A 25,905-nucleotide genomic window follows, 5' to 3' on the forward strand; every position below is an offset into this window, starting at 1 on the left:
ACCAAAGGTCAGAAAGGAGGATGGAGTCGGTGGGATTAAGGGGGTGGCAGATAGTGTGGATTCTTGTGGGGTAATATTCTGGGAACTGACAGAGGTAGGTAATCTTATAAAGGCTGAAGAGATGAAGAGATAACCCTGTGAGGCTTTACAAAGCTTACTGCAGGAACTCGGGAAGCAAACAGCGTGACCACGGGCGACATCCCTCAGGCGGTTCACAAAACTGGTCCTTCTTTTTCTTTCAAATGTGGTTCTGCTGCTGTTGGAACCTATGATCTACATTTTGATGGTGTGTTTTTGGGCCGATCGAGTGATCTGGTGCTTTGCTGTCTTCGAGTGGGTTCCATGAGGTTTCAGGCAAATTATGTGGCCTAGAGACGGGGCACGAGCCCATGATCAACTCCATTTCTCACTGATGCTTCCGGAGTCCTGGGTCTGGACAAGGTTAAATCAACACAGACTGCAGTGCTCTTTACGGTGGGTTTTTGGCTGCTGGTCACTGCTTTTCTGTTGCTATTTTTGTGCGATTTTGATCAAGTTGGACTGTCTCTGCGGCCTGGAGTTAACGAATGACACTGCCTGAAGTAGTGCCTTGAGGAGAATGTTGTAAAGACGATGATGGCAGGGGAGCAGAATCTTTGATAAAGCAGATCATCATCAATTCTTCATTGGAGAAAATTCCAATGAGCTCATGAAAGAACATCAAGCGAGCAGCATGTCAGCTCAGGAGATCATGAGGGACACAAACTTAGATGCCAGGTGTTTGCCTGTAGATTGTATTGTCAAAAAGCAGCATAGAAATGATGAAGACAAAAGGACTTAGTGGGATCATTTGGAACTGTTTGAGAGTGGTTGGGAGTAAGAACATACTGGAAGAGATGTGGTCAAGGGAAATTCAGTGAGTGGGGAACTTACTGGGGGCAGTCCGCCCAATCTGAGCACCGGGCCAGATGCGCTAGGAGGATAGTGATTAAGAGATTAGGTTTATTTGTCACAGGTACATCAAAGCATACAGTGAAATGAGTCAGCGAGGATTGTGCTGGACGGTCTGCAAGTGTCACCACACCTCCGAGGGCAGCATAACATACCGACATCCCATTAACCCTTGCCATATATCTTTGGACTGTGGGAGGAGACCAAGACACCCAGAGGAAACCCATGTGGTCACAGGGAGAACATGCAAACTCCTTACAGACAGCAGTGGGAACTGAACCCCAATCTTACAGCCGGTGCCATAAAGCTTTGTGCCAAATGCTGTGCCAGCGTGCCGCCCTCCAGTGTGGACAATCATGTCCAAGGTCACAGTCAGTCTCCAGAGGGCGAGAAATTAATGAACCATGGCCACAATGACATCGACAGTCATGCCTTTACTTGGGATTTGTCCAATACATTGAGAGAAGTAATGGTTAAATATACTATAGACTAAGGTATGCAAAGGAACTTAGAAAGGATTTTAATGATTTTCCTAGAAAGAAAGTTAACTCTCTAGAAAGAAAATTAACTTTTTTGATAACTTTCCTAGAAAGAAAGTGAACTTTTTTGGGGGGAAATTCCTACTGGCAGATTTGAAAGGTGTAGACTGGTGCTGGAGGGGAGACTGCAACTTTACGCTGGTTAGTGGGATGACTGGCCGGGGAGGCGAGTGATCCAAATTTTATTGAAAATGTTGATACCAGGGAGTATGTGACGGTTTTCATGAGTGACGTAAGCTTAGAAGGAATAGGGGAGCAGAATGAGATGAAAAGTAAAAAGATTTAAGTCTAATATATCATAATGGAGTGGCTGGAGAGAACAATTCTTCATAGCGAGAGGGCATCATGAAAAGTAGTAGCAGAGGCTGAATAATGGTGTCTACTGATCCCCTTTTACCTCCTCCGTTCACCTCGGGAGACCTTGCAATGGATTAGTGTCTGGTTCAGTCCCATTCAGAATGAATACCGTTCATGCTCAGGGACCACTGCGCAAGCGAACTGGGAACAGTTATTATCTTAAACCATCCGGTTCTTCCAGGTGAAAGAGACGGCACTTGGCAGGAACTGCAGTCAAACCTCAATAAGAGTGCAAGTAAGCCACAGTTTATTCTAAACGCCTCAGGGCTCGCTCGTTTATCATCCTCACAGTGAACCCTGAAGAAGACAGCTGTTTTTGTGCATGTGGTGCACAAAACACGTACTGAAGGTTACCGAACTGCTTCCGTTTACAAAACAAACTGCACTCTTTCCTCATCCCTGTGTCCCACAGCCACTCACACTTTCTTTTCTTAACGATGTACTTTGGCACGTCTGTGTGGCTTACCCCTGGTTGTGTTGGACGTGAATTAATAGGCTCAGCCACAAGCCCGCAGCTGCCTCCTCAGTGGAGCTGGTAGCAACTTAGCTGCGTATTTGGAGGCCGCGAGCCCAATTCTCCAGTGGAGTGTTAAGTTGCATTTTCTCCCGCACTTACTATTTTTTCTCTGCATGTTCTTTCATCCCAGAGTGAGCTGCAGTCATATACAAACCAGAGAGCAAGAAATAGCGCCCTCAAGTGGTGCAAACAATAATTGCAACTTACTGAAATACTAAGAATGGCTGAACTAGAAAGTACGGTAATCACGCTGATGACAGACCATGGCCATCACCTCCATTTACTGAAGACCTACACAGGAGATAAGGACAATCTTCAATCTTCAGAGGCAGAAGATTTTGAAATTACAATGGCACATTTTATTCTTTTGAAGCATGATCAGTCTTCCTGCATTCACAAAAAAAGACTGCATTTTGTAAAATAAAAAGATTAGCTTGATTTGTCACATGGACATCGAAACATACAGTGAAATGGATCACTTGGGTTTCTCTCCTGTGCGACGTCTCAACCAGTTGCCCTCGCCCCGTCATGCCTGCAAACTGGAGGCCGACTGCTTTTGGCTCTATACATGGCTTCTCGCATCTAGGCCAGAAGGCCTCCAGAAACTGGTTGTACTAAAACTTGTTTGGCACGGCTTCAGAAAGGACATGCGTGATTGGACTGCAGCCTGTGTGGGGTCCCAATGGGCAAAAATTAACCGTCATATTCAGGCACCATTGGCTCTTTTTGAGGTCTCTAAGTGATGGTTTAACCTTGTCAATGTGGACCTTGTTGGGCCTCTTACCCCTCCCATGGTTTCACCCACCTCTTTACCCTGGCGGACCATACCATCAGATGGCCAGAGATCGTCCCTCTAGCTTCAGCGACATGGTTCGGGCGTTCATCAGCACCTGGGTTCCTTGGTTTGGCACCCTATCTGATATTTCCTCTGACTGTGGTCTCCATTTCATATCAGATCTCTGGGCTGTTCTGGCCCAGATCCTTGGTGTTAGGATACATCACATTGAGTTGAGTTTCTGCTTTAAGAGGATGATCAGACGTGATGAGTGTTGGTATGGTCAGCTCCCATGGGTCCAGCTGGGGCTCAGAACTTCTCCAAAGGAGGACCTAGTCATCTGCGGCTGAGTTGGTATACAGGCAGCCATTACGAGAGCCAGGTAATTTCACTGCTGATGCCACGACTGCCTGGTTGGCCCTTCAATAGCATTCCACCCTCCTCAGTAAATTCAATTCGTTTTCCCCTATTCCTACCTCCGAACATGGCGTACGGCAGTCTTGGGTTCCTGTTGACCTACATTCCACCTTGTTTGTTTTCATCACCATGTTGCACATCAACATCCCCTTAGGCCCCCTTATGATGGCCTGTTCCGCATTTTGGAATGGGGAGAAAAGACTTTTATCATAGATAAGAGGAGTAAACCTGAATGTGTTTCAGAAGATTGCCTTAAACAATCTTGTGTTTCACCAAGATTTGAAGAATTCCACTGCCATGCCTCTGGCATCACAACATTACCACGAGCGTGTCAACACACCTCTGGACGGGCCAGAGGCACCTGCTGCCCCTCCAGCCTAGAACACAGGGCCCGAGTTGGGCAGCTCATCCGAGCTCCAGGCAGGTTCGCAATGAATCCTGTGTCAGGTAACGTAATGGGGAGAAATGTAGATCATTCACAGCCTCTGATGTTGAGTTGTGGGGTTTGGCTTTAAGAGGCTGGTCCGGCGTAATGACATTATTACATTAAAAGTTTTTAACGCACTTTTGTGTAGGTTTTGGAGTTCAATGAAATGTGTTACGGGTTTTGTTGAACATAAAACACCTCATGTTGTTTTATTTGCGGAAACCCACACACTAACCGCTACGCAGCCGTACTGCTGGTCTATTGAGTGTGCCCCCCTCACAAAATTACTTTTCCCTCCCCAACACCAGGGCCATAAGCAACACCATACAACCTAACACTAACAACTGAATGGGGCTCGGGCCTCATGATCCAGCTGAGGGTAGGCAGAACAGCTGCCTTTGTTGACATCATACCATTGTCAATTGATATTGACAGTCTCCCAAATTCCTAACAAGTAATGCATGATATAAGCACAACACTGGGGTTATTTGAGGTGCACCGCAGTTTTGTTTGACTGGCCTGTTTGTAACAAATATGAAAGTGCTCGAGGATCTCAGTGGATCAGGCAGTGTTCGTGGAGGCCACTGTTTGGTTTATACCCTCTGCCCGGCCTGCTGAGTTCCTCCAGCACCTTGTTGTTTCCCTCAGATCCCAACACCTGCAGTCTCATGTTGTCTTTTTGTAACTTTGATGTTAACAGTGAGGTTGTGTTGCAGACAGCAAGACCAACCAGCTCACATGTATTTGTTGCATTAATTTTCCAATTTAGATTGTTGGTTATGTGCTAATAAGCTGGAAATGGTGACTGTTGTTGTTTTTGCAACATGAGAGCCATCAGTCAATATCCATGTCATAACAGTAAGTCATAATCGATTAGAGTAAGCCGTATGATACTGAAACGAAGTTTGTGCTGGAGTCCGGGTCTTGGGTGAGGTTAATTGATGCGGCTTGTGGATCGGACTTTGTAGAATGTGTTTCCGGTTTCTGGTTGCTCCGTTTTTGGCCGATTTTAATCAAGGCAACCTGCAGATAATGAACGACACAGAGCTAGATGGAAATGAGCTGAGTATGCCTGGACTCTTTCGATTTTGTGTTTTTCACTCGTTCTTTTTTGCCATTTGTGCGTATTGTGTTTTTTTTAATGTTGTTGCATGTTGGGAGGGGGACGAGTTTTTGATATTTTTTCTATGAATGGGTTTCAGGGTTTTTCTTTGTTTCGTGGCTGTCTGTGGGAAGACAAATCTCAGAGTTGTATACTGCATACATCGATAATAAGTGTACTTTGAATCTTTGAGTTTGAACATCATATGTGATTGATAGTGACTCAAAGACGAAAATCTGAATGTGTCGCTTTTTGAAGATGAACCCGTCTCTGCTGTCTTCAATGTTCCAATGGTGCCAACCATTGGAGCACAATGTACAATTAAACCTGGGATCATCCTCGCAGTGCCAGCTGATTGAATGACATGATACTTGGCTCAGAAACAATCATCTACAAAAAGTTCACACAGTCAAACCTTAAAGGTTTGCATCCTGATAGCCATTGCCCAACATCTGTATCTTATACCTGGAGTATTAATATCTGGATCTTCCTATAATTGTATCAATGATTTTATTTAAGAGGGTACATGGGGCTTGGAAAAATAGAGGGCTATGCGGTAGGGAAATTCTAGGCAGTTTCTAGTGTTGGTTACATGGTCAGCACAACATTGTGGGCCAAAGTGCCTGTAATTTCAATGTTCTATGTTTAATATCCCTCATAATGTTCTTACCTTTATAACGAGATTATTTGTCTTCCAGGGTGACCGTGGAAACGATGGGGAAATGGGCCTTATGGGACCAAGGGTAATTTCTTTTGTACTTTCCCATTTTTCTCTGCCCAATTGTTGTAAATGTATCATTTGCAAATCGGAATTCATTGAGTTTAATGATCTTCCTTTAGGGTCCACCTGGGCAGAAGGGTGAACAAGGGGTAACCGAGATCATTGACTACAACGGTAACATTCATCAAGCTCTACAGGTGAGTGTGACTACAGAAAAGTATCTAGCCCAGGAACATTTCCAAAAAGCTCTCCGTCCTCACCCCTACAGGGTAATATGGCCTTAAAAATCACTCAAAACAAGCAAGAAGTTCTGTGTCACCCAAAAAGCAGTGCAGGCAGGATTTCTGAGAGACCTCGGCACATGAATTGGTAGCCGTTGAGCATTCTTCCCCTGCAGAAGGTCCCCAGCAAGGGGGTTGAGAAGATCAGCAGTAGAGAGAGGCATGGGGCGGGATCCAGACAAGAACGGATTGTTTGTTGCTTTGTGAGGGGATTGGTGAAGGAGAGGTCAAAGGTTGAAACTGTTGAGATATTTGGCTGGATTGGTGAAGATTGGTATCAATAAGAGTTCAGTAATTGGATCAGAGTATGGAGAAGAACTGTGGCTCAGTCAGACATCAGCAGCAATGCAGGAGCAAGCACCAAGATGGAGAGATAGACAATTCCTATTTGGAAAACATTGGGCACTTTGGACTCCCTGACAGCCAACCTCGTGATGTTGCGGGGCCACTTAGCTGAAGCAAGGTCCACCCCTGAAGCAGGTTAAGACCTGCTTTGGTGTCTGATGCCTGTGTCATTTGCATCCTGGGCACAGACGGAATTGTGTAAGTACTTTAAAAGATGAGATGGAGTTGTAGACAGTTCTCAGAATATACCTCTGAAACACAAAGTATGCATTTAGCAGTTGTGTTTTGATAAATTTGATCTTGTTTTGCCCAAAACACATTATGCCGAATTTCAGAATACGTACCAACTTAGAGTATCAGACAGTACAACACAGTAACAATCCTTTGGCCACCAATGTTTACACCAAACCCGATGCCAATTAAGCTTACTGTCTTCTGCCTGTGCGTGATCATCCCTGTGTATTCATATCTATCGAACAGTCCCTTAAATGCATCAGTGGTGCCCACTCTCACCCCTCCCTCCAGCATGCTGTAGCAGTCAGCTTTCCCTCTCTGTGTAAAAAAAAAACTGCCTTGCACTTCTTTAATCTTTCGCCCTCTTGCCCTAAATGCATGGCCTTTAGAATGTGACGTCTCTACCCTAGGGGAAAAAAATCACACTCTCCACCCTATTTGTGCCTCTTATAAAGTTCTATCATGTCACCCCCTTGGCCTCTGATGCTTCAGGGTTGTGTGTTCTGGGGAAACGTAGTTCAGACTCTCTGTTCCAACGTTTAGTCTATAACTGTCAGGCTGAGGGATTTCAGTGCAGGGGAGATGAGTATGATTCCATCTTGGGCATTCAATGACAGCACCTGCTAGATCAGGCAACGTGTGGTAAGTCCAGTTACACGGCTATAATAATATTAGTTAGAAATTAGATTATGGAGCCATGTGTTTTTGTGCTCAACTCAAGCAATGCCTAGGTAAAGGCATTGTGGTTCCATTGTTTAAAAAGGTTTCTAAGAGTAAACCTAGCAATTATAGGCCTGTCAGTTTGACGTCAGTGGTGGGTAAATTAATGGAAAGTGTTCTTAGCGATGGTATATATAATTACCTGGATAAACAGGGTCTGATTAGGAACAGTCAACATGGATTTGTGCGTGGAATGTCATGTTTGACATATCTTATTGAATTTTTTGAAGAGGTTACGAGGAAAGTTGACGAGGGTAAAGCAGTGGATGTTGTCTATATGGACTTCAGTAAGGCCTTTGACAAGGTTCCGCATGGAAGGTTAGTTAGGAAGGTTCAATCATTAGGTATTAATATTGAAGTAGTAGATTCAACAGTGGCTGGATGGGAGATGCCAGAGAGTAGTGGTGGATAACTGTTTGTCAGGCTGGAGGCCGGTGACTAGTGGTGTGCCTCAGGTATCTGTACAGGGTCCAATGTTGTTTGTCATATACATTAATGATCTGGATGATGGGGTGGTAAATTGGATTAGTAAGTATGCAGATGATACTACGGTAGGTGGCATTGTGGATAATAAAGTAGGTTTTCAAAGTTTGCAGAGAGATTTAGGCCAGTTAGAAGAATGGGCTGAGCAATGGCAGATGGAGTTTAATGCTGATAAATGTGAGGTGCTACATTTTGGTAGAAATAATCCAAATAGGACATACATGGTAAATGGTAGGGCATTGAAAAATGCAGTAGAATAGAGTGATCTAGGAATAATGGTGCAAAGTTCCCTGAAGGTGGAATTTCATGTGGATAGGGTGGTGAAGAAAGCTTTTGGTATGTTGGCCTTTATAAATCAGAGCATTGAGTATAGGAGTTGGGATGTAATGTTAAAATTGTACAAGGCATTGGTAAGGCCGAATTTGGAGTATTGTGTACAGTTCTGGTCACCGAATTATAGGGAAGATGTCAACAAAATAGAGTACAGAGAAGATTTACTGGAATGTTACCTGGGTTTCAGCACCTGAGTTACAGGGAAAGATTGAACAAGTTAGGTCTTTATTCTTTGGAGCGTAGAAGGTTGAGGGGGGACTTGATAGAGGTATTTAAAATTATGAGGGGGATAGATAGAGTTGACGTGGATAGGCTTTTTCCGTTGAGAGTAGGGGAGATTCAAACAAGAGGACATGTTGAGAGTTAGGGGGCAAAAGTTTAAGGGTAACATGAGGGGGAATTTCTTTCCTCAGACAGTGGTAGCTGTGTGGAATGAGCTTCCAGTAGAAGTGGAAGAGGCAGGTTCGGTATTGTCATTTAAAGCAAAATTGGATAGGTACATGGACAGGAAAGGAATGGAGGGTTATGGGCTGAGCGCGGGCCAGTGGGACTAGGTGAGAGTAAGCGTTCGGCACGGACTAGAAGGGCCGAGATGGCCTGCTTCTGTGCTGTAATTGTTATATGGTTATATGGTTAAAGAAAACAGAATGAAATTTGGGGGCTTACAACATGTCTCGGGGTGTCTGATCTTTATTACAGATTTCACCCTGTGTCTACTGCATGATACACAGAGGAAACTGGCTATATCCTATGACATCCAAAGAACTTAGGGGTGTTATTTCTGGGGCTTTAGTTTCAGATTGGAGTGGTTTGCAATGTCCAGAAGCCACGTTCCCAAAGCAGACTTCCTAACTACCTGTGAAGCCTGCTTTTTGTGAGTACTTAGGGACCTCAATGAGCTGGTCTCAGCCCAGCACTGGGGACCCAACTCGGGAAGGCCGCTTTAAGTTACAGCTGTACCAGTTTTCCAGAGGTCACCCCATGATGTCAATTCCAAGCTATTACTCCCAATTATCCGTCTATTATTCCACTTCCCTTGAAGTAATCATCAATATCAACCCACCAATCAACTGATCAGACCCCTTCCATACCTACCCATCCCCAACCCCCAGTTGTCCTCTGATTTCTTCTGCAGCCACACAGTATTCAGGGGTAATTCCTTCAGCAAAGCTCATTCTCCTGGTCCCAGGGGTCATTCACTGTTGAAGCAGCAGGCCTGTGATTAAGTCACACAACCCCACAACCAATCAAGATGCTTCTACCAGGCAAAGGGACTTCTGGGAATTTTCCATTCAACCACAATCTAAACAGTACTCCCTCCTGCATCAATATGAGATTTTCACTCTGCAGTATTCATGAAGTCTTTGATGAGTTATTGGTTTTAACCCAATTGGCAGAAATTATAGGCTGTTTTATGCTGTTGGTCCACATCTGTTACAAACTGATGAATCAATGGGATTGCTCCCCTTCCAGAGGTGACTGATTGTCAAGTTAGTGTTTTACCAGTTTACACTGTCTCCTGCACAGAATGTCTTTCTACCTGCACCACCTCTGCCTCTCACTCCCAGCTGGGATAAATGATGGCCAAAGTTGCACATCACTCTAAACTCGAGTTCTGAAGCAGGCACCTCTTGCAACAGTGATGAGGGGTTGAATGTCAACCCTTCCATCTCATTGTGGATCTCAATTTATTTCTGGCTCTTCTGTTTGTTTCTTTGCTCTCAGACATTTCTTGACTTAAAAATTTCTTTTTTTCTCAATGTCTCTAAAGCGTTTATTAGATAAATTATCTTAAAGGCAAACTGAACTCAGAGCATAGATATTAGATTGGGTTCATGAAACTGTGGTGTTTAGCTTCTTTATTTGCGTCATTATATGGAGCAGATCTTCAGTATTGGTCTGTTTTACTCTCCGTATAATCACGTTTACTGAAGAATAGTTGTGTGTGATCATAGACTTCACTTTGTTTTCCGTTGACCTTGAACCCTAGCCATAGATATTGGCACCAAATATGCTATTAAGGCAAATTAGTCCTTTATAGATTGCCTAGAACATTGAAAGATTATCAAAGCCACATATTAACCAAACAAGATTTTGCAGTGAAGTTATTACAGGCATTTAAAGGCCTTACAATGTGTTTTCATGTGTAGGTACTGTGACAAGTTTAAAGCCCTCTGTTTATCTGTGTGGGCTACTCCATTATAATGAGAGTTTAACCAACAGTGTATAAATATAGTTTATCCTCAGTAACAATGTTCAATGGTAAAATTCAAGATTGAACAGAAAATTGTAATCAAAATACGAGGAAGTCTGCAGATGGTGAAAGTTCAAAGCAACGCACACAAAATGCTGGAGGAACTCAGCAGGCCAGGCAGCATCTATGGAAACGAATAAACAGTCGATGTTTCAGGCCGAGACCGTTCTTCGGGACTGAGAGGGAAGGGGGAAGATGCCAGAATCAGGTGGAGGCAGGAGGAGGAGGGTAGTTAGAAGGTGATAGGTGAAGCCAGGTAGGTGGGAAAAGTCAAGAACTGAAGAATATTTGGGAGAGAGTAGTAGACCGTAGGAGAAAGGAAAGGAGGAGGGGACCTAGGGGAAGTAATAGGCATGTGAGGAAGAAGTAAAAGGTCAGAGTGGGGTCAAAATGTAATGATGTCTTTCACCGTTCCAATCCATTGAGATTGTATTGTCAGGATAAAAGGTGATTACACTGACTTTCACTGGATGTGCAGGAGAGTGGATTGTCCACCTGTTGCAGAAAATATACAACTTCTGTTTCCATTGACTTGAACTGAGTTAGATGTTTCCTGTAATAGAGGCCATCGACTCACTACTCAGGTGACAGAGAAAATACAACAATAATATCTTGGCAATAAGTTGCAGAATAAATCTGTAAACTCCTTTATGTGGCTGCTCTTACATTTCTTTTTCTTTAATTTTGGCGTTCAAACAGAGGATCACCACCTTAACTGTCACGGTAATTTGCTGGGTTCCTAAAAGTTACTGCATGAGCTGTTGTGGCTGTGGATTCAGGCTGTTGTAGCTCATTGCCTGACTTGCTGAAAGTTGGATTCACGGTAATGTTAATATGTTGTGCAGCAAAGAAGATACATAACCAGCCATTAATTTAAGCTTCTTATAGATAATATTAGTGGAGTGCTTTTTGCTCAAGTTCTCATTAGCACTTTAATGACCTTTACCATAAACATTTTGAACCTGTATCCAACAAATCAGTTTTGTCCTGTTTTGCTTTCATTTTTGATTTAATAAAAGGAAGTTGCACGATCTTTACAAGGGTGCCAGTGTAAAAATATTCCAATTCTTTCTGTGCAAAAGTAATTCTTTTGTTCCGCATCATCAGGGTCCACCAGGGCCTCAAGGATCTCCAGGAATGCCAGGACCAAAGGTAGGAATTTCCTTTGTACATTTCCATGATTGAGGGAGAGGCTTCTCAATAGAAACTGGGGACAGTCTCATTTTAGTGCTGTAATCTGAATCAATAGTCAGAGAAAAAAATGTTTCATCCTGACAATACCATTGTTTTTAGCAGAAAGCAAATGTTTATTTAAACATGCCAGTGTGAGAATTGTACGGCAGAGGCATTGCCCACTATGTCTGTGCAGGTTGGTCAGGACATTGCTAATTCTCGAAAAGTTCCATTAAAATATTTGAAGGATTGAATGCACCTTGCACGGTGCCTCTATGATCAAGTGCCTCACTGTTTAAATGACTTTTTATTCCAGATAAGTCCTATGATTTGAATATTTTGATATAAACGTTAAAAACAAAAAATAAAGAAAAATTCTGATGAACAGGAGATCAGCTAGCAAATGAAGGAGTAAGATATATTCAGAATCGGAAGGGAAGCGTAATTAAAACTGCCTTGTGGTCTATGGTACAATGAAACACGTCCTACTGAATGCAAGCAAAGATTTCCACATTTTTGTAGCATTTCCATTTTTCATCAATAATGAAACATTCCAATAATTTGATTCCAATATTTTAAGGATCAATAAAGCTCACCCCAAGAGTTATCATTGTTACAATACTGAGCCCAAAACCATTGATACAATCGTAAGGAATTATTCTGACTTGAAGCTGATAAAACATCGCCACCATAGTAGGAAGGTTTGAAAGTATTGTTTACGCGGAGGTGCCAATACTTAAGGAAGAAAAATATGGCCATTTAAACTGCACTGGTTTTTCCCAAGTAGGTCAATGATTATTCTGTTTATCGTCTATTGCATTGTGTGTGACTGAGTTCACATCCAGGCTAAGCCACAGGAGTAGTGGATTATCTTAGATTTAGTTGAATTCATAGAACAATCGATTGTCTTTAATGGAAACAAATATATTCACTTTAGCAACCTGCTCTGGTAAATAGGACTATGAACTCCCATCTCCACTAGAGCACTGAGCCCACCACAACACAGTAGTGTTAGATTGGACTAGATTCAATTTCTCAACATTAGCCTCTGCTGCCAACTCACATGTGGCACAAAATATATTTAGTCGTGGTTTGAGGGAATAAGAGTGTGTGTGGATTTTCCTCGACATAAGGACTAAATAGTGATTTACCAGAGTTTTGCATTCCTTTTACGTCGCAGGGAGACATGGGGAACCCTGGTTCACCTGGAGCCCCCGGAATACAGGTACTGTAATTATCTTCGGCTTAATGGTTTTTAAATATTTTTCAATATTTGTAATATGTCTCTTAAGAATGTAATGTTGTGCCTTCTCCCTATACTTGTGCTTATTTCCAGGGTTCCAAAGGCTCTAAAGGTGACATCGGTGCTCCAGGAGATAAAGGAAGCATGGGCTTTCCTGGATTATCCGTAAGTGCTCTCAATTCAGGCAACGATGTCCAGAAGAAATTTTGCAAGTAGTTCACATACTTTCAGCTGATAAGGAATTGTATTAGCACCCAGGTACTGCAGGTTGCAAATGCATTGTGTGAAGCTAAAGCCTTACTCTAGAACTGGAATCTCTATGTTCACAGAGCACCAATAATTGAATGACAGTAGCAGAAGTCCCGAACAGGGATTTTTAGTTTAAAAAAAAACACAGAAAACTTTTTTCTGTCATGAAAAACCTTACTTGATTTTGAGAAGTTATAGTCATCTTAATGTAACTGCTGATAATAGGATATCCTTCCCTTTCTCTCTATCCCTCTCCACACTATAAGCGGGACTCTGGAATGATCACAACTTTCTTAATCCAAGTGAGACATGATTTCCAGTGTCTGACCAGGTCACCCCTTTCTCCTTGCACCATCTTTGGGCTGAGAAATCTTACTGGAAAGGAAAAAGTACCCCTTCCCTCCTGACTTGCACAAACAGCCATTCAGCTCTCGTCCATTTTCCTGTCTCGTAACTATGTCAGAAAATCAATAACATTGTTAAGTCTGTAAGTCGTAGCTCTGAATTACTTTCCAAGAGATGAAACAGATTTTCAGTAGCTACTTTGATTATTTCATTTCTTGAGTTGTGGTGAGAATTCTGTTGGAAGCAATTAGATATTCAAAATGGATTACGCTTGAGCTGGGGAAAATAAAAACATCAAAGCATCTCAGACATTCCAGTATTGTTGAATTAACCACAGTGTAATAAGAATCTCCTATAAGATTCCTGTGCTAAAACTAAGACACTGAGCCACAACTTTGCAGCATTGAGCAAGCCTGCATGGACACAAGCCCTGTGACCCAAGCAGACCTTGCTGACCATGGTGCTCACCCAGTTAGTCTGAATTTCCTGCATTCGGCCGATTTCCCTCAAGCCTCACTCCTGGATGTACCTATGCAAGTGCCTCTAAACTGGTTCTATTGTATCTGCTTCAACCTCCTCCTCTAGCAGGTCATTCCATTTTACTCATTACTCTCTGTGTAAGAACAGTTGCCCCTCTGGTCCCCTTTCACTTGACCAGTCCTGCACCAGTTTGACTCCCCGAAATGCTTTATGTTGTGTCATCCACAAACTTACAGTTAAGTCTGGTGCATTGACATCCAACCCCATGGCACGCCAACAGTCTTTGGCCTCCATTCTGAGAAAGAACCGTCAAACATCACCCTCTGCTTCCTACCTCAGAGCCAGTTCTGAGCAAGTTTTTAATCTGCCTGACTGGCTCCCCCAGATTCCATGAGATTTGATCTTCCAGACCAGCTGACATTGCAGAGTCAAGACAAAGTCCAAGTAGACAAGATACAACAATAAAGCACGGGAGCAGGCCATTCAGCTCACCATGTTGTGCCAGCGTAAGTAAACTAGTAACTAAACCCCTTGTAGCTTAGCTCCGGAAAGATGGTGACACGCTCAGACGCAGCAGCCTCTCTGGGGCCAACCAAAAGTGGTTTTGTCTTTTTAAATGATTTTTTATGATCACAAGACTCAGCTGGACATTAAGAACTTTACGTACTGCAGGTCTACCCCATCAGCAAGTTACTCGATAGCGGAGATACTGGACCTGGTGTGGACTGTGTTGCTGCCTACTACAGAGAGGCATCGGAGTCGGTGCACAAAGACAGCGTGCAGTCTAACAGCGAGTGATTGTTTTGGATGTTTCTCTTATGATCACAAGATCCTATAGGACATGGTCCACACCAAGTCCGGTTCGCTGGTTTGACCAACGGTGGGGGGGGGGAGGCTGTGTAGCCTTGGTTGTAGTGAGTTCTAGGCCTCGTGCCGCAGTGTTACCGGTGCAGCCATCAGGAGAAGAGATGCTGAGATGGTGTGACACAGCGTCCATGCTGGATTAGGACAGGCCCCTCCCACTGTTGCTGCCCTCCAGTGATTGCTTACTGAAAGACAAGCTGGATCACCTGTGTGCGTGCGTGTATTCTTCTGTGGACTGCAGAAGGCTTATTCTTGCCGACAACATTCCTGTTCCATCAGTCTATGGGATATGTCACTTAGGGACTTGGGCTATATTATATATTTTGTGTGACTGTATGTTTACTGCTATCGTATATGTGCTATATGAGCCGTGTGCTGTGTGTGACCATTGGCACTGTGTTTTGAACCTTGGCCCTAGAGATTCGCTGTTTCGTTTGGCTGTGTTCACGGGTATTTATGTATGGTTGACTGACAACTGAACATGAACAGCCGTAAGGCAGCGGGGCGAGATGGCATCCCAGGGCATGTCCTCAAAGTGTGCGGAACAACTGGCTGGTGTGTTTATGGACATTTTTCATCTCTCCCTCTCCCAATGTGTGGTGCCCTCCTGTTTCAAATCGTCCATCATTGACCCTGTACCTAAGAAAACCAAGGTAGCATGCCTGAACGACTGGCACTCTGCCACACTCACCTCAATTATAAGCAAATGCTTTGAGAGGCTGGATAAAGACTATATCTGCAGCATGCTACCACCCACACTGGACCCTCTACAATTTGCCTGCTGACCCAACTGGTCTACTAATGACGCCAAAGCCACAGCACTACACACCGTTCTCACTCACCTGGAGAAGAGGGATATATACATTGGAATGCTGTTCCTAGACTACAGTTCAGCTTTCAGCACCATAATCCTGTCCAGACTTGGCAGGAGGCTCAGAGACCTCGGCCTTGTGCAGCTGGATCCTGGACTTCCTATCAGATCGCCGACTGGTGGTAAGGATAGGCTCCCTCACTTCTGCCCCTCTGACCCCCAGGGTTGTGTCCTGAGTCCCCTCCTCTGCTCCTTTGATACCCACAACTGTACTGCCACACAAAGCTCCAATCTGCTGATCAAATTTGCAGATGACACGACATCGATTGGCCTTATTTCTAGTGGTGATGAGACAGCCTACAGAGGAGAGGTTGACACCCTGACACAGTGGTGCCAGGATAACAACCTCTCCCTAGAGAACAAAAGAGCTGATTGTGGATTACAGGAGGAATGGAGACAGGCTTGGCCTGATCGACATCAATGGGTCTGCAGTTGAGAGGGTGAGGAGTTTCAAGTTCCTTGGTATATACATCAATGAAGTTCTCACCTGGACTGTACACACCGGCTTTGTGGTAAGAAAAGCACAACAGCGTCTCTTCCACCTCAGGCGACTGAAGAGGTTCGGCATTGAGTCCCCAAATCCTCAACTCCTTCTATAGGGGCACCATTGAGAGCATCCTGACTGACTGTATCATCGCCTGGTACGGGGACTGCACCAACCTTGATCGCTGGGCACTGCAGACAGTGGTATGGACAGCCCAGCACATCTGTGGATGTGAACTTCCCTCCACTGAGGACATTTACAGCAGCAGGTGCAGAAAGAAGGCCTGGAAGATCATCGAGGCCACCAGTCACCTCAACCATAAACTGTTTCAGCTGCTTCCGTCTGGCAAACGGTACCACAGCATTAAAACCAGGACCAACAGACTGCGGGACAGCTTCTTTCTACAAGCCATTAGACTTTTAAATTCACATGTCTGTACATTGCAACTGAGTCATAACAAACATTTTTACTCCCTCATGTTGTGGGATAGTTGTAAGATTTAAGTAAATTCAATTCAAATAAACTAAACTAATCCCTTCTGCCTACACAATGACTATATTCCACCATCTTTGCCTGCTCGTGTGCCTGTCTTAAGAGCCTCTGTGCTGGCAGTGCATTCCAAACACTATTTCTGTATAACAAAACATCTTGTCCCACACACCACCTTTGAACTTATCCCCTCTCACTCTAAAGGGATGACCTCCTGGCAAAAAATATACCAGCTATTCTCCCTATCTATGCCTCTCACAATTTTATTAACTTCTATCATGTTCCTCGTCAGCGTCTACTGCTCCAGAAAACAGCCCAGTTTTGTCCAAGCTCTCTTTGCAGAGAGCTCATGCAGCATCCCGCTAAACCACTTCTTCACACCCTTCCTATAATGGAGCAACCAGAATTAAATGCAATACTCCAGGTGCAGCCTAAACAGAATTTCATAAGGCTGCCACGTCACCCAAAAATAGTTTGATTGACTGTGAAGTTCTAATTGTAGTACAATGCTGCCATATTTCAGTGCTTTTGAGCTGAGGAGAGTGATGTTATTATCATTTTGCTTCTTTGTTGGTTCAATCAAATTGTTCCTTAGTTTCTCAATTTTTTGAGACAACACCAAATTTATAGTTTCTTGTTAGAGCTAATTAAACCCTAACCCATGATTCATTCCAGTGAATCCACTCTGAAACTCATTCCATTCCATTCTAAGCTAGAGGATTTGTGTATAACCAATGTATTATGTTTCTAACTTTAATATTCTGACATTCCTTTAATAAAATCCAATTATAATAACAAAGTCAAGGAATAATTAAACTAAACTCTGTTCAGCCTTGATCATACAGTCAAGCTCCATTCAGAACTCACTGTGGACTAACAATCCTGTGTAATACTGACCAACTGTTTAATTGTTGAAGATTCTGTCCTTTCAAGGAGAAACTCCAAAATCTGGTCACTCCACCTCCTTTCAGTGCTTCAAGTGAACATTAAAGATTTTGTGTACAACCCACAAAAATGAAACATTTTCTAGCAACAAAGTACATTTGATTGTTGAATATGGAGTGTACCACTGATCATATTAATTCCATGTGGGTTAACTCTCTGTTTGGTCTTCACTGTACTTTTTGTCCACGCAGGGTATCAATGGAGAAAAGGGAGAAAAAGGTGAGAAAGGAGATCACGGGATGGCTGGTCCAAAAGGCTCTTCAGTAAGTTCTCCGAAATTAGGCATCCTAATCATTAAAGCATGTTGCAAATCAGCGGATTGGGGATCCACTGCATATTGTCAGGCAGGATACTTTAACATCAAGAAAGATGGAATTCTGTTTACAATTTAATAGTTATTTGGTATTATTACTTTTACTCTTTCCACATATATCTTGACATAGAAAGGAAAAACAGGATCCTTAGATAATTGAGTAATTAAAGTAAGCACATTAAGAAAATTGGTACAGCGGTCAGTAAAGTCAATTTAATGTGAGTTTTTTTGTCTGCATTGGTTCTGCAGTGTGAGGTTGGTGTAGATCATCTCTAAGCAATATGAAGTGATAGTCTGCAGTTTAATGATTAGAATTACTTTAGGCTGTGGCCTTAACTAAGAGAAAGAAGGTTTTGAAGAACTTTACGATGATAGGCAGTTGCAAATGCTACCATTGCACAATCGGCAAAGGTGATACTTTATAACACTCTAGCTCTTCAGTTCAGTCCTTATCTTTAATATCAATTCCTAATGTTAGCAGAATACAGCTCCAGTTTGTAAATCTGCCTCAGTCTTTCTGACTCATGCAATATTATCACTCAGGTAAGTTACTATTTTTTAAAGGAGTCATTCTTTGGACTTCATGCTCTTTGGTTAAATCAGCTCCTTTTGATAAAGATTATCAGAGACTGATAGTATATAGATAGGTGACAGACTCTACTAATTTCCAATTTGCATTGAAAACTATTCTAATTGTTCTTGTGGCATATAAATTAGGCCATACTTTTGTTTTTCAGTTGATCTTATCTAATTTGAGTAGTTACCAGTCTGCATTCCAGAAGATGGGAGGACTAAAGTCCAGAATACTCAATGAGGAATGTTGCAGAGCTTTGGAGGAATGTTACTATTACATAGCCAGGTCATGGGTGGTCTCCAGATCAAAAGGCCACAAAGTCTACCTCAGAATCTTCCAAGATTATGGAACCAAGAGAATGACTGTGCAGATCTTAAATTTGTACCCTGTTCAGTTTTATACAATAAAACTATAGTAAATCAAGGTCTTTGTAAAGAAAAAACAATCTGTGAAAAAATACATTAAAATATGTTTATTTTGATTTTTAAAGAACAACTCTCAACAGAAGTTAGTAGACATAGTGTTAAATATTAAAGCTAAATCTCAGGATTCATTGCCTTGTTGACTTTGGCAGAAACATGGCAACTTAAATCCAACCTCCAAGGTAAATTTGCTGAAATCTGACCAGCAAATTGACTTGGACGTAAAATAAGGCTTGGTTGGGTTTCATGCTTCAATTAAGTTGAAGGCAACACTTAATGAAGAGCAACCAATTTTAATGTGAACAATTTAGGATAACTGAATCTGCCAACTACTATTTATGTTGGCAATTGATTTAGAATTGCTAAACTATGAGATTTTTAACTCGAGGAAAGATTCAATGATTGCTTTCAGCTGCATATATAAAATCCTCAGGATATCATTTGGAAATAAAAGTTGACTGAAGTGAATATTCCCATAGGTGAATTCAAATGTTACAGGACTTACTGAGGTTACTTAAGGAAGAGGTGAGAGTACCTCTTTTATTAAATTTCCCCTTTTTATGAATATTTAAAACTTAGGTTCCACATTTACAGTTGCTACTTTCATTATATTATTCCCAAATGTCTCTAAGCATAATTGCTCTAATTTCCTCAGGCAAAGTTGTAGATGAACTCCGAAGAAACCAGAAAGACTTTTGTGTTTCTACTTTAAAGTCCAGTCATTTTTCAGTGACAATTTTCCCTGCCAAACTTTGACTCTAATTTACCTGAGACAGAACTGTATTTATCCTTTTTTCCCATGGACTATCCTTACTTTGGAATGGTTAGTATTCCTTTCCATTGTAACTCTCAACCTTATTCCAGAGAACAAACAAACCCCAATGGGCAGGAGGCATTTTAAAAAAAACAAAATAGTAGCTGTAGCTATTCAGAGGCAATAAGGATGAGACACAAAGGTGGTAAGATTAGGCAAGCTTAGTTAACGAAGGAAATTGAGGGTTTGAGCAGGAAAAAGAAGGAAGAGTGTATCAGGTTTTGGAAATTCTTTATTAGTTGAGTCCTTTGAGGTTTATAGATGGGTGTCAGGGTGGAGATACGTCTACCAAAGGAGGTGTAAGGTGCTCCTTCCCTCTGCTGGTCTGCAGGACCCCCTTGGGCAAGGTGTAGCACCTGCTTAGCCCCCTTCCACCGATCAGGGTCACGTGGAGCCATGGGAGCAGGTGGTGGGTGGTCGTATTAGCAACTGCTGCATATCACAAGTCCTGGTTATGTGACCATGGATGTCAGGCAGACAATCTCTGAAGAGTATTGATAATGGCTGGAGTCTCCCGTCTTGTAAAGACACTGCCCAGAAGAAGGCAATGGCAAACCACTTCTGTAGAAATATTTGCCAAGAACAATCATGGTCACGAAAGGACTATGATCGCTTAATTTATATGACATATCATGTAATGATGAGGTTTATAGAGGATGTAGAAAAGATCTTCAGAGGGCACAAAAGGGACATGAATGGTCCTGGCCATCAGAATTAAAGAGAATTCCAAAATCTTTTCTCAATATATCAGAAGCAAGCGTGTAGTTAGTGAAAGAGTAGGTCCTCCGGAGACCAAAAGGGAAATCTTTGCATGGAGCCGGGGAATACGTGTGCTGCTCAAATGGATACTTTGTGTCAATACTCACCCGGAAGAAGGATGGGGAGGATGGGGGATTATGGGAAATGTATGCTCCCAGTCTAGAACATGTATGCCTCAGGAAAGAGGAAGGGCTAGAGTTATTGGTGCACAGTAAGGTGTACAGATCCCCAAAGCCAAATGAAATCTACCTTAAGATGTTATGGAAAGCAAAGAAGGAGATAGTTAGGGTTCTGACAGATCAGAAGTGGTAATATATACAACAGGGCATAATTCTAAAATGGATGCAGGAACAGAGAGCTCTGTTAGTGTTCCATAGACATAGTTTGGACAGCTTATAGGCATTTGAGATCCTGGTCTTTATAGAAAGATAAGAGAAAGAAATTTGGGATGAATTGTTCATACATTTCTGGTCCTGACACAATTGGTATATTGTTACCTCTAGTTTATGTTGCTTCTTCTCAATCATCGTACCGAAATGGAACACTTCTCATACCCAGCATTAAATCATTGTCCGCCACAGATCCGTACCTGTCTGACTATATCTTCACAGTTTCTATCACTGTCCTATTTACAGTTCATTTCACCCCAAGCTTGGCTTCTCTGAAACCGCTGCATTCAATAGTTTATGTCAACGCTGCACAGTCTGTTCAGAAGGCTGCAATCATTGATCTGCAGGGCAGGAAGCACATCTTTCCTGTCATTTCTGTGTCCCCAGCTCATCTTGATGACTAGATATCAGCTGTAGAAACTCCCTTCTACTTTTGAAATGCCCCCATTCACACTGCCCCCTTAGTGACATCCTTCAAGCCTAAGCCTTGTATTTATTGTGACAAATATTTGCCTTTGTTCCATCATGTCCTTTATCAATGTAATCAATTGTTTATTAGCTGTCTTATGAGTTCCCTCCCAAGATCACTGAACCTAACCTTTTCTCGTCCTCTTTCAAAAGTATTCTCCTCAAACACTTTTTAACGCATCTTTAGTTCCCTTGTGCATATCCCTTTAAGTTGTCAGTAAGGCATGTTGGGACATATTGTTGAGCAAGAAGAACTATATAAATGGAATTTTTTTAATCAGAAAAAGGTGGACATGCTCAGTGGGTCACTAGGGAGAGAGAAGTAGTTGACATTTAAGGTCAATCAGCTTTCACCAAATGAAAGTTCTGACACAGGTCATTGGTCTGAAACGTTAACTGTTTTCCCCACCACCGTTGCTGCCTGACTTTCTGAGTATCTCCAGCATTTTCTGGTTTTATTTTCAGATTTCCAGTAACTGCAGTTTTATTTTTTTTTCAATGACAGGTAAATGGAAGTTGTGTTTTATTATATTGTTCCTAAATAATAACAAAACCTACATTACCTAAGTTGCAGTCAGCCGTGCGAGATCTGCGTTCTCATTGACATGCTGGCCCATTATCTGTTTGTGCAGATTGTAGGACCCCCAGGAGCCACCGGTTCACAAGGCCCACCAGGTCCAATGGTAAGTCAGAGTTACTCTTCCAAGAGTCTCATGTTCTGTTCCTGGGGATGCCTTTAAAAACTGCATGTCATCTCAGAGCTGGGAGCTTTGCCTCGGAGTGAGAATCAGGTCTATTACCACTGACATATGTCGTGAAATTTGTGGCAACAGTACAAATCAGCACGTAAAATATGCTATAAATTGTAATAGGATATCTATGTATGTATGTGTGTATATTGATACATATAGATAGATAGATATAGATCTATATAAAATAAGTAATGCAAATAGAAAGCAAGAATAGTGAGGTAGTTCATGAGTTTATTGTCAGTTTCAGAAATCTGAGAGCAGTGGGGAAGAAATAGTTCCTAAAGCATTGAGTGTGTGTTTTCAGGTTCCTGTGAGACGAGGGCATGTCCTGGGTGACGGGGGTCCTTGATGATGGATGCCGCTTTTTGAGACATTGACTTTTAAGGATGTCTTCGATGGTGGGGAGGTGAATGCCAGCGATGGAGCTGACTGAGATTACAACCCTCTGAGGCTTGCACTGGGCAGTCCTCTTTGATTAAATAGAATCTTACTATTACCACATCAATGTTTGTAAAGCTTGCAAAACATTCCCGGATTTTGTCATGCACATCTATTCTTTCAAATTGTCTGTTTTCCAGAGTATAATTGCAAAGAAAATGCACAAGGCTGCATTATATTGAAACCTGACAGGATAGTAATAGCCTACCTATTTTAGCATCTGTCAGACTAATATATTCAAACTTCACCACTGACCTGGTCAAAGGTTCAGAACAGTGAGTTCAGGAGAGGGGGCAGGGTTATTCCAGAGCATACTAATATTACAACGAGAAAGGTGATACAGGTCTTGAAACGTAAAGTTGGATGAATCCCTGGGGCTTGACCAGGTGTACCTAGGCTGTTATGGAAAGCAAGGGGGAGATAGTGGAACTCTGGCAGAGATTTTTGTGTCTTTATTAGCCACAAGTGAGGTCAAAGAAGACTGGAGGATGGCTGTGACTTTATTTCAGAAGGGTAGCCATGAAACTACAGGCTGGTGAATCTTATATCAGTGGTGGGAACATTATTGGAAGGAATTCTGAGGGAACAGATCTGTTTATTTTTCGAAAATCAAGGACGGACTAAGGATAGTCAGTGTGGCTTTGTTCATCAGATATCATACCTCACAAATTTGAAGAAATAACCAAGATGAAGGCAAGGCAGTAGAAATGGTCTATATTAGCAAGCCCTTGACAAGGCTTCGCATGGTAGGTTAGGAAGGTCAGAATCACCATGAGCTAACCAATTGGATACAAGTTTGGGTTGATGGTAGAGGAGAGTTGTTTTTCCAGGTTGGGTGCTGTGCTGCAGGGACTGGGATTGGTTCTGGTAGAGGAGGGTTGTTTTTCCAGGTGCTGCAGGGACTGGGATTGGTTCTGGTAGAGGAGGGTTGCTTTTCCAGGTTGGTTGCTGTGCTGCAGGGACTGGGATTGGTTCTGGTAGAGGGGGGTTGTTTTTCCAGGTTGGGTGCTGTGCTGCAGGGACTGGGATTGGTTCTGGTAGAGGAGGGTTGTTTTTCCAGGTTGGGTGCTGTGCTGCAGGGACTGGGATTGGTTCTGGTAGAGGAGGGTTGTTTTTCCAGGTGCTGCAGGGACTGGGATTGGTTCTGGTAGAGGAGGGTTGTTTTTCCAGGTTGGGTGCTGTGCTGCAGGGACTGGGATTGGTTCTGGTAGAGGAGGGTTGTTTTTCCAGGTTGGGTGCTGTGCTGCAGGGACGGGGGTTGGTTCTGGTAGAGGAGGGTTGTTTTTCCAGGTTGGGTGCTGTGCTGCAGGGACGGGGGTTGGTTCTGGTAGAGGAGGGTTGTTTTTCCAGGTGCTGCAGGGACTGGGATTGGTTCTGGTAGAGGGGGGTTGTTTTTCCAGGTTGGGTGCTGTGCTGCAGGGACTGGGATTGGTTCTGGTAGAGGAGGGTTGTTTTTCCAGGTTGGGTGCTGTGCTGCAGGGACTGGGATTGGTTCTGGTAGAGGAGGGTTGTTTTTCCAGGTTGGGTGCTGTGCTGCAGGGACTGGGATTGGTTCTGGTAGAGGAGGGTTGTTTTTCCAGGTGCTGCAGGGACTGGGATTGGTTCTGGTAGAGGAGGGTTGTTTTTCCAGGTGCTGCAGGGACTGGGATTGGTTCTGGTAGAGGAGGGTTGTTTTTCCAGGTGCTGCAGGGACTGGGATTGATTCTGGTAGAGGAGGGTTGTTTTTCCAGGTTGGGTGCTGTGCTGCAGGGACTGGGATTGGTTCTGGTAGAGGAGGGTTGTTTTTCCAGGTTGGGTGCTGTGCTGCAGGGACGGGGGTTGGTTCTGGTAGAGGAGGGTTGTTTTTCCAGGTGCTGCAGGGACTGGGATTGATTCTGGTAGAGGAGGGTTGTTTTTCCAGGTTGGGTGCTGTGCTGCAGGGACGGGGGTTGGTTCTGGTAGAGGAGGGTTGTTTTTCCAGGTGCTGCAGGGACTGGGATTGATTCTGGTAGAGGAGGGTTGTTTTTCCAGGTTGGGTGCTGTGCTGCAGGGACTGGGATTGGTTCTGGTAGAGGAAGGTTGTTTTTCCAGGTTGGGTGCTGTGCTGCAGGGACTGGGATTGGTTCTGGTAGAGGAGGGTTGTTTTTCCAGGTGCTGCAGGGACTGGGATTGGTTCTGGTAGAGGAGGGTTGTTTTTCCAGGTGCTGCAGGGACTGGGATTGATTCTGGTAGAGGAGGGTTGTTTTTCCAGGTTTGGTGCTGTGCTGCAGGGACTGGGATTGGTTCTGGTAGAGGAGGGTTGTTTTTCCAGGTTGGGTGCTGTGCTGCAGGGACTGGGATTGGTTCTGGTAGAGGAGGGTTGTTTTTCCAGGTTGGGTGCTGTGCTGCAGGGACTGGGATTGGTTCTGGTAGAGGAGGGTTGTTTTTCCAGGTTGGGTGCTGTGCTGCAGGGACTGGGATTGGTTCTGGTAGAGGAGGGTTGTTTTTCCAGGTGCTGCAGGGACTGGGATTGGTTCTGGTAGAGGAGGGTTGTTTTTCCAGGTGCTGCAGGGACTGGGATTGGTTCTGGTAGAGGAGGGTTGTTTTTCCAGGTTGGTTGCTGTGCTGCAGGGACTGGGATTGGTTCTGGTAGAGGAGGGTTGTTTTTCCAGGTTGGTTGCTGTGCTGCAGGGACTGGGATTGGTTCTGGTAGAGGAGGGTTGTTTTTCCAGGTTGGGTGCTGTGCTGCAGGGACTGGGGTTGGTTCTGGTAGAGGAGGGTTGTTTTTCCAGGTGCTGCAGGGACTGGGATTGGTTCTGGTAGAGGAGGGTTGTTTTTCCAGGTTGGGTGCTGTGCTGCAGGGACTGGGATTGGTTCTGGTAGAGGAGGGTTGTTTTTCCAGGTTGGGTGCTGTGCTGCAGGGACTGGGATTGGTTCTGGTAGAGGAGGGTTGTTTTTCCAGGTTGGGTGCTGTGCTGCAGGGACTGGGATTGGTTCTGGTAGAGGAGGGTTGTTTTTCCAGGTTGGTTGCTGTGCTGCAGGGACTGGGATTGGTTCTGGTAGAGGAGGGTTGTTTTTCCAGGTTGGGTGCTGTGCTGCAGGGACTGGGGTTGGTTCTGGTAGAGGAGGGTTGTTTTTCCAGGTTGGGTGCTGTGCTGCAGGGACTGGGATTGGTTCTGGTAGAGGAGGGTTGTTTTTCCAGGTGCTGCAGGGACTGGGATTGGTTCTGGTAGAGGAGGGTTGTTTTTCCAGGTTGGGTGCTGTGCTGCAGGGACTGGGGTTGGTTCTGGTAGAGGAGGGTTGTTTTTCCAGGTGCTGCAGGGACTGGGGTTGGTTCTGGTAGAGGAGAGTTGTTTTTCCAGGTTGGGTGCTGTGCTGCAGGGACTGGGATTGGTTCTGGTAGAGGAGGGTTGTTTTTCCAGGTGCTGCAGGGACTGGGA

At 43.7% G+C, this 25,905-nt stretch overlaps 1 protein-coding gene across 1 annotated transcript in view; it reads left to right on the plus strand.

Moving 5' to 3' along the window:
* LOC140737556 (uncharacterized) overlaps positions 1-25,905 on the plus strand; it is a 175,655-nt gene that overhangs the window by 97,336 nt on the left and 52,414 nt on the right. The window contains exons 18-25 of the mRNA XM_073063998.1: positions 5,763-5,807; positions 5,905-5,982; positions 11,135-11,158; positions 11,543-11,587; positions 12,789-12,833; positions 12,945-13,016; positions 17,770-17,841; positions 21,950-22,000. Of these exons, the coding sequence (XP_072920099.1) occupies positions 5,763-5,807; positions 5,905-5,982; positions 11,135-11,158; positions 11,543-11,587; positions 12,789-12,833; positions 12,945-13,016; positions 17,770-17,841; positions 21,950-22,000 (432 nt within the window). The remainder of the gene's footprint in view (positions 1-5,762; positions 5,808-5,904; positions 5,983-11,134; positions 11,159-11,542; positions 11,588-12,788; positions 12,834-12,944; positions 13,017-17,769; positions 17,842-21,949; positions 22,001-25,905) is intronic.

The sequence above is a fragment of the Hemitrygon akajei genome, chromosome 13 (genome assembly GCF_048418815.1).
Source record: "Hemitrygon akajei chromosome 13, sHemAka1.3, whole genome shotgun sequence".
In the NCBI taxonomy this organism is placed as follows: domain Eukaryota; kingdom Metazoa; phylum Chordata; class Chondrichthyes; order Myliobatiformes; family Dasyatidae; genus Hemitrygon; species Hemitrygon akajei.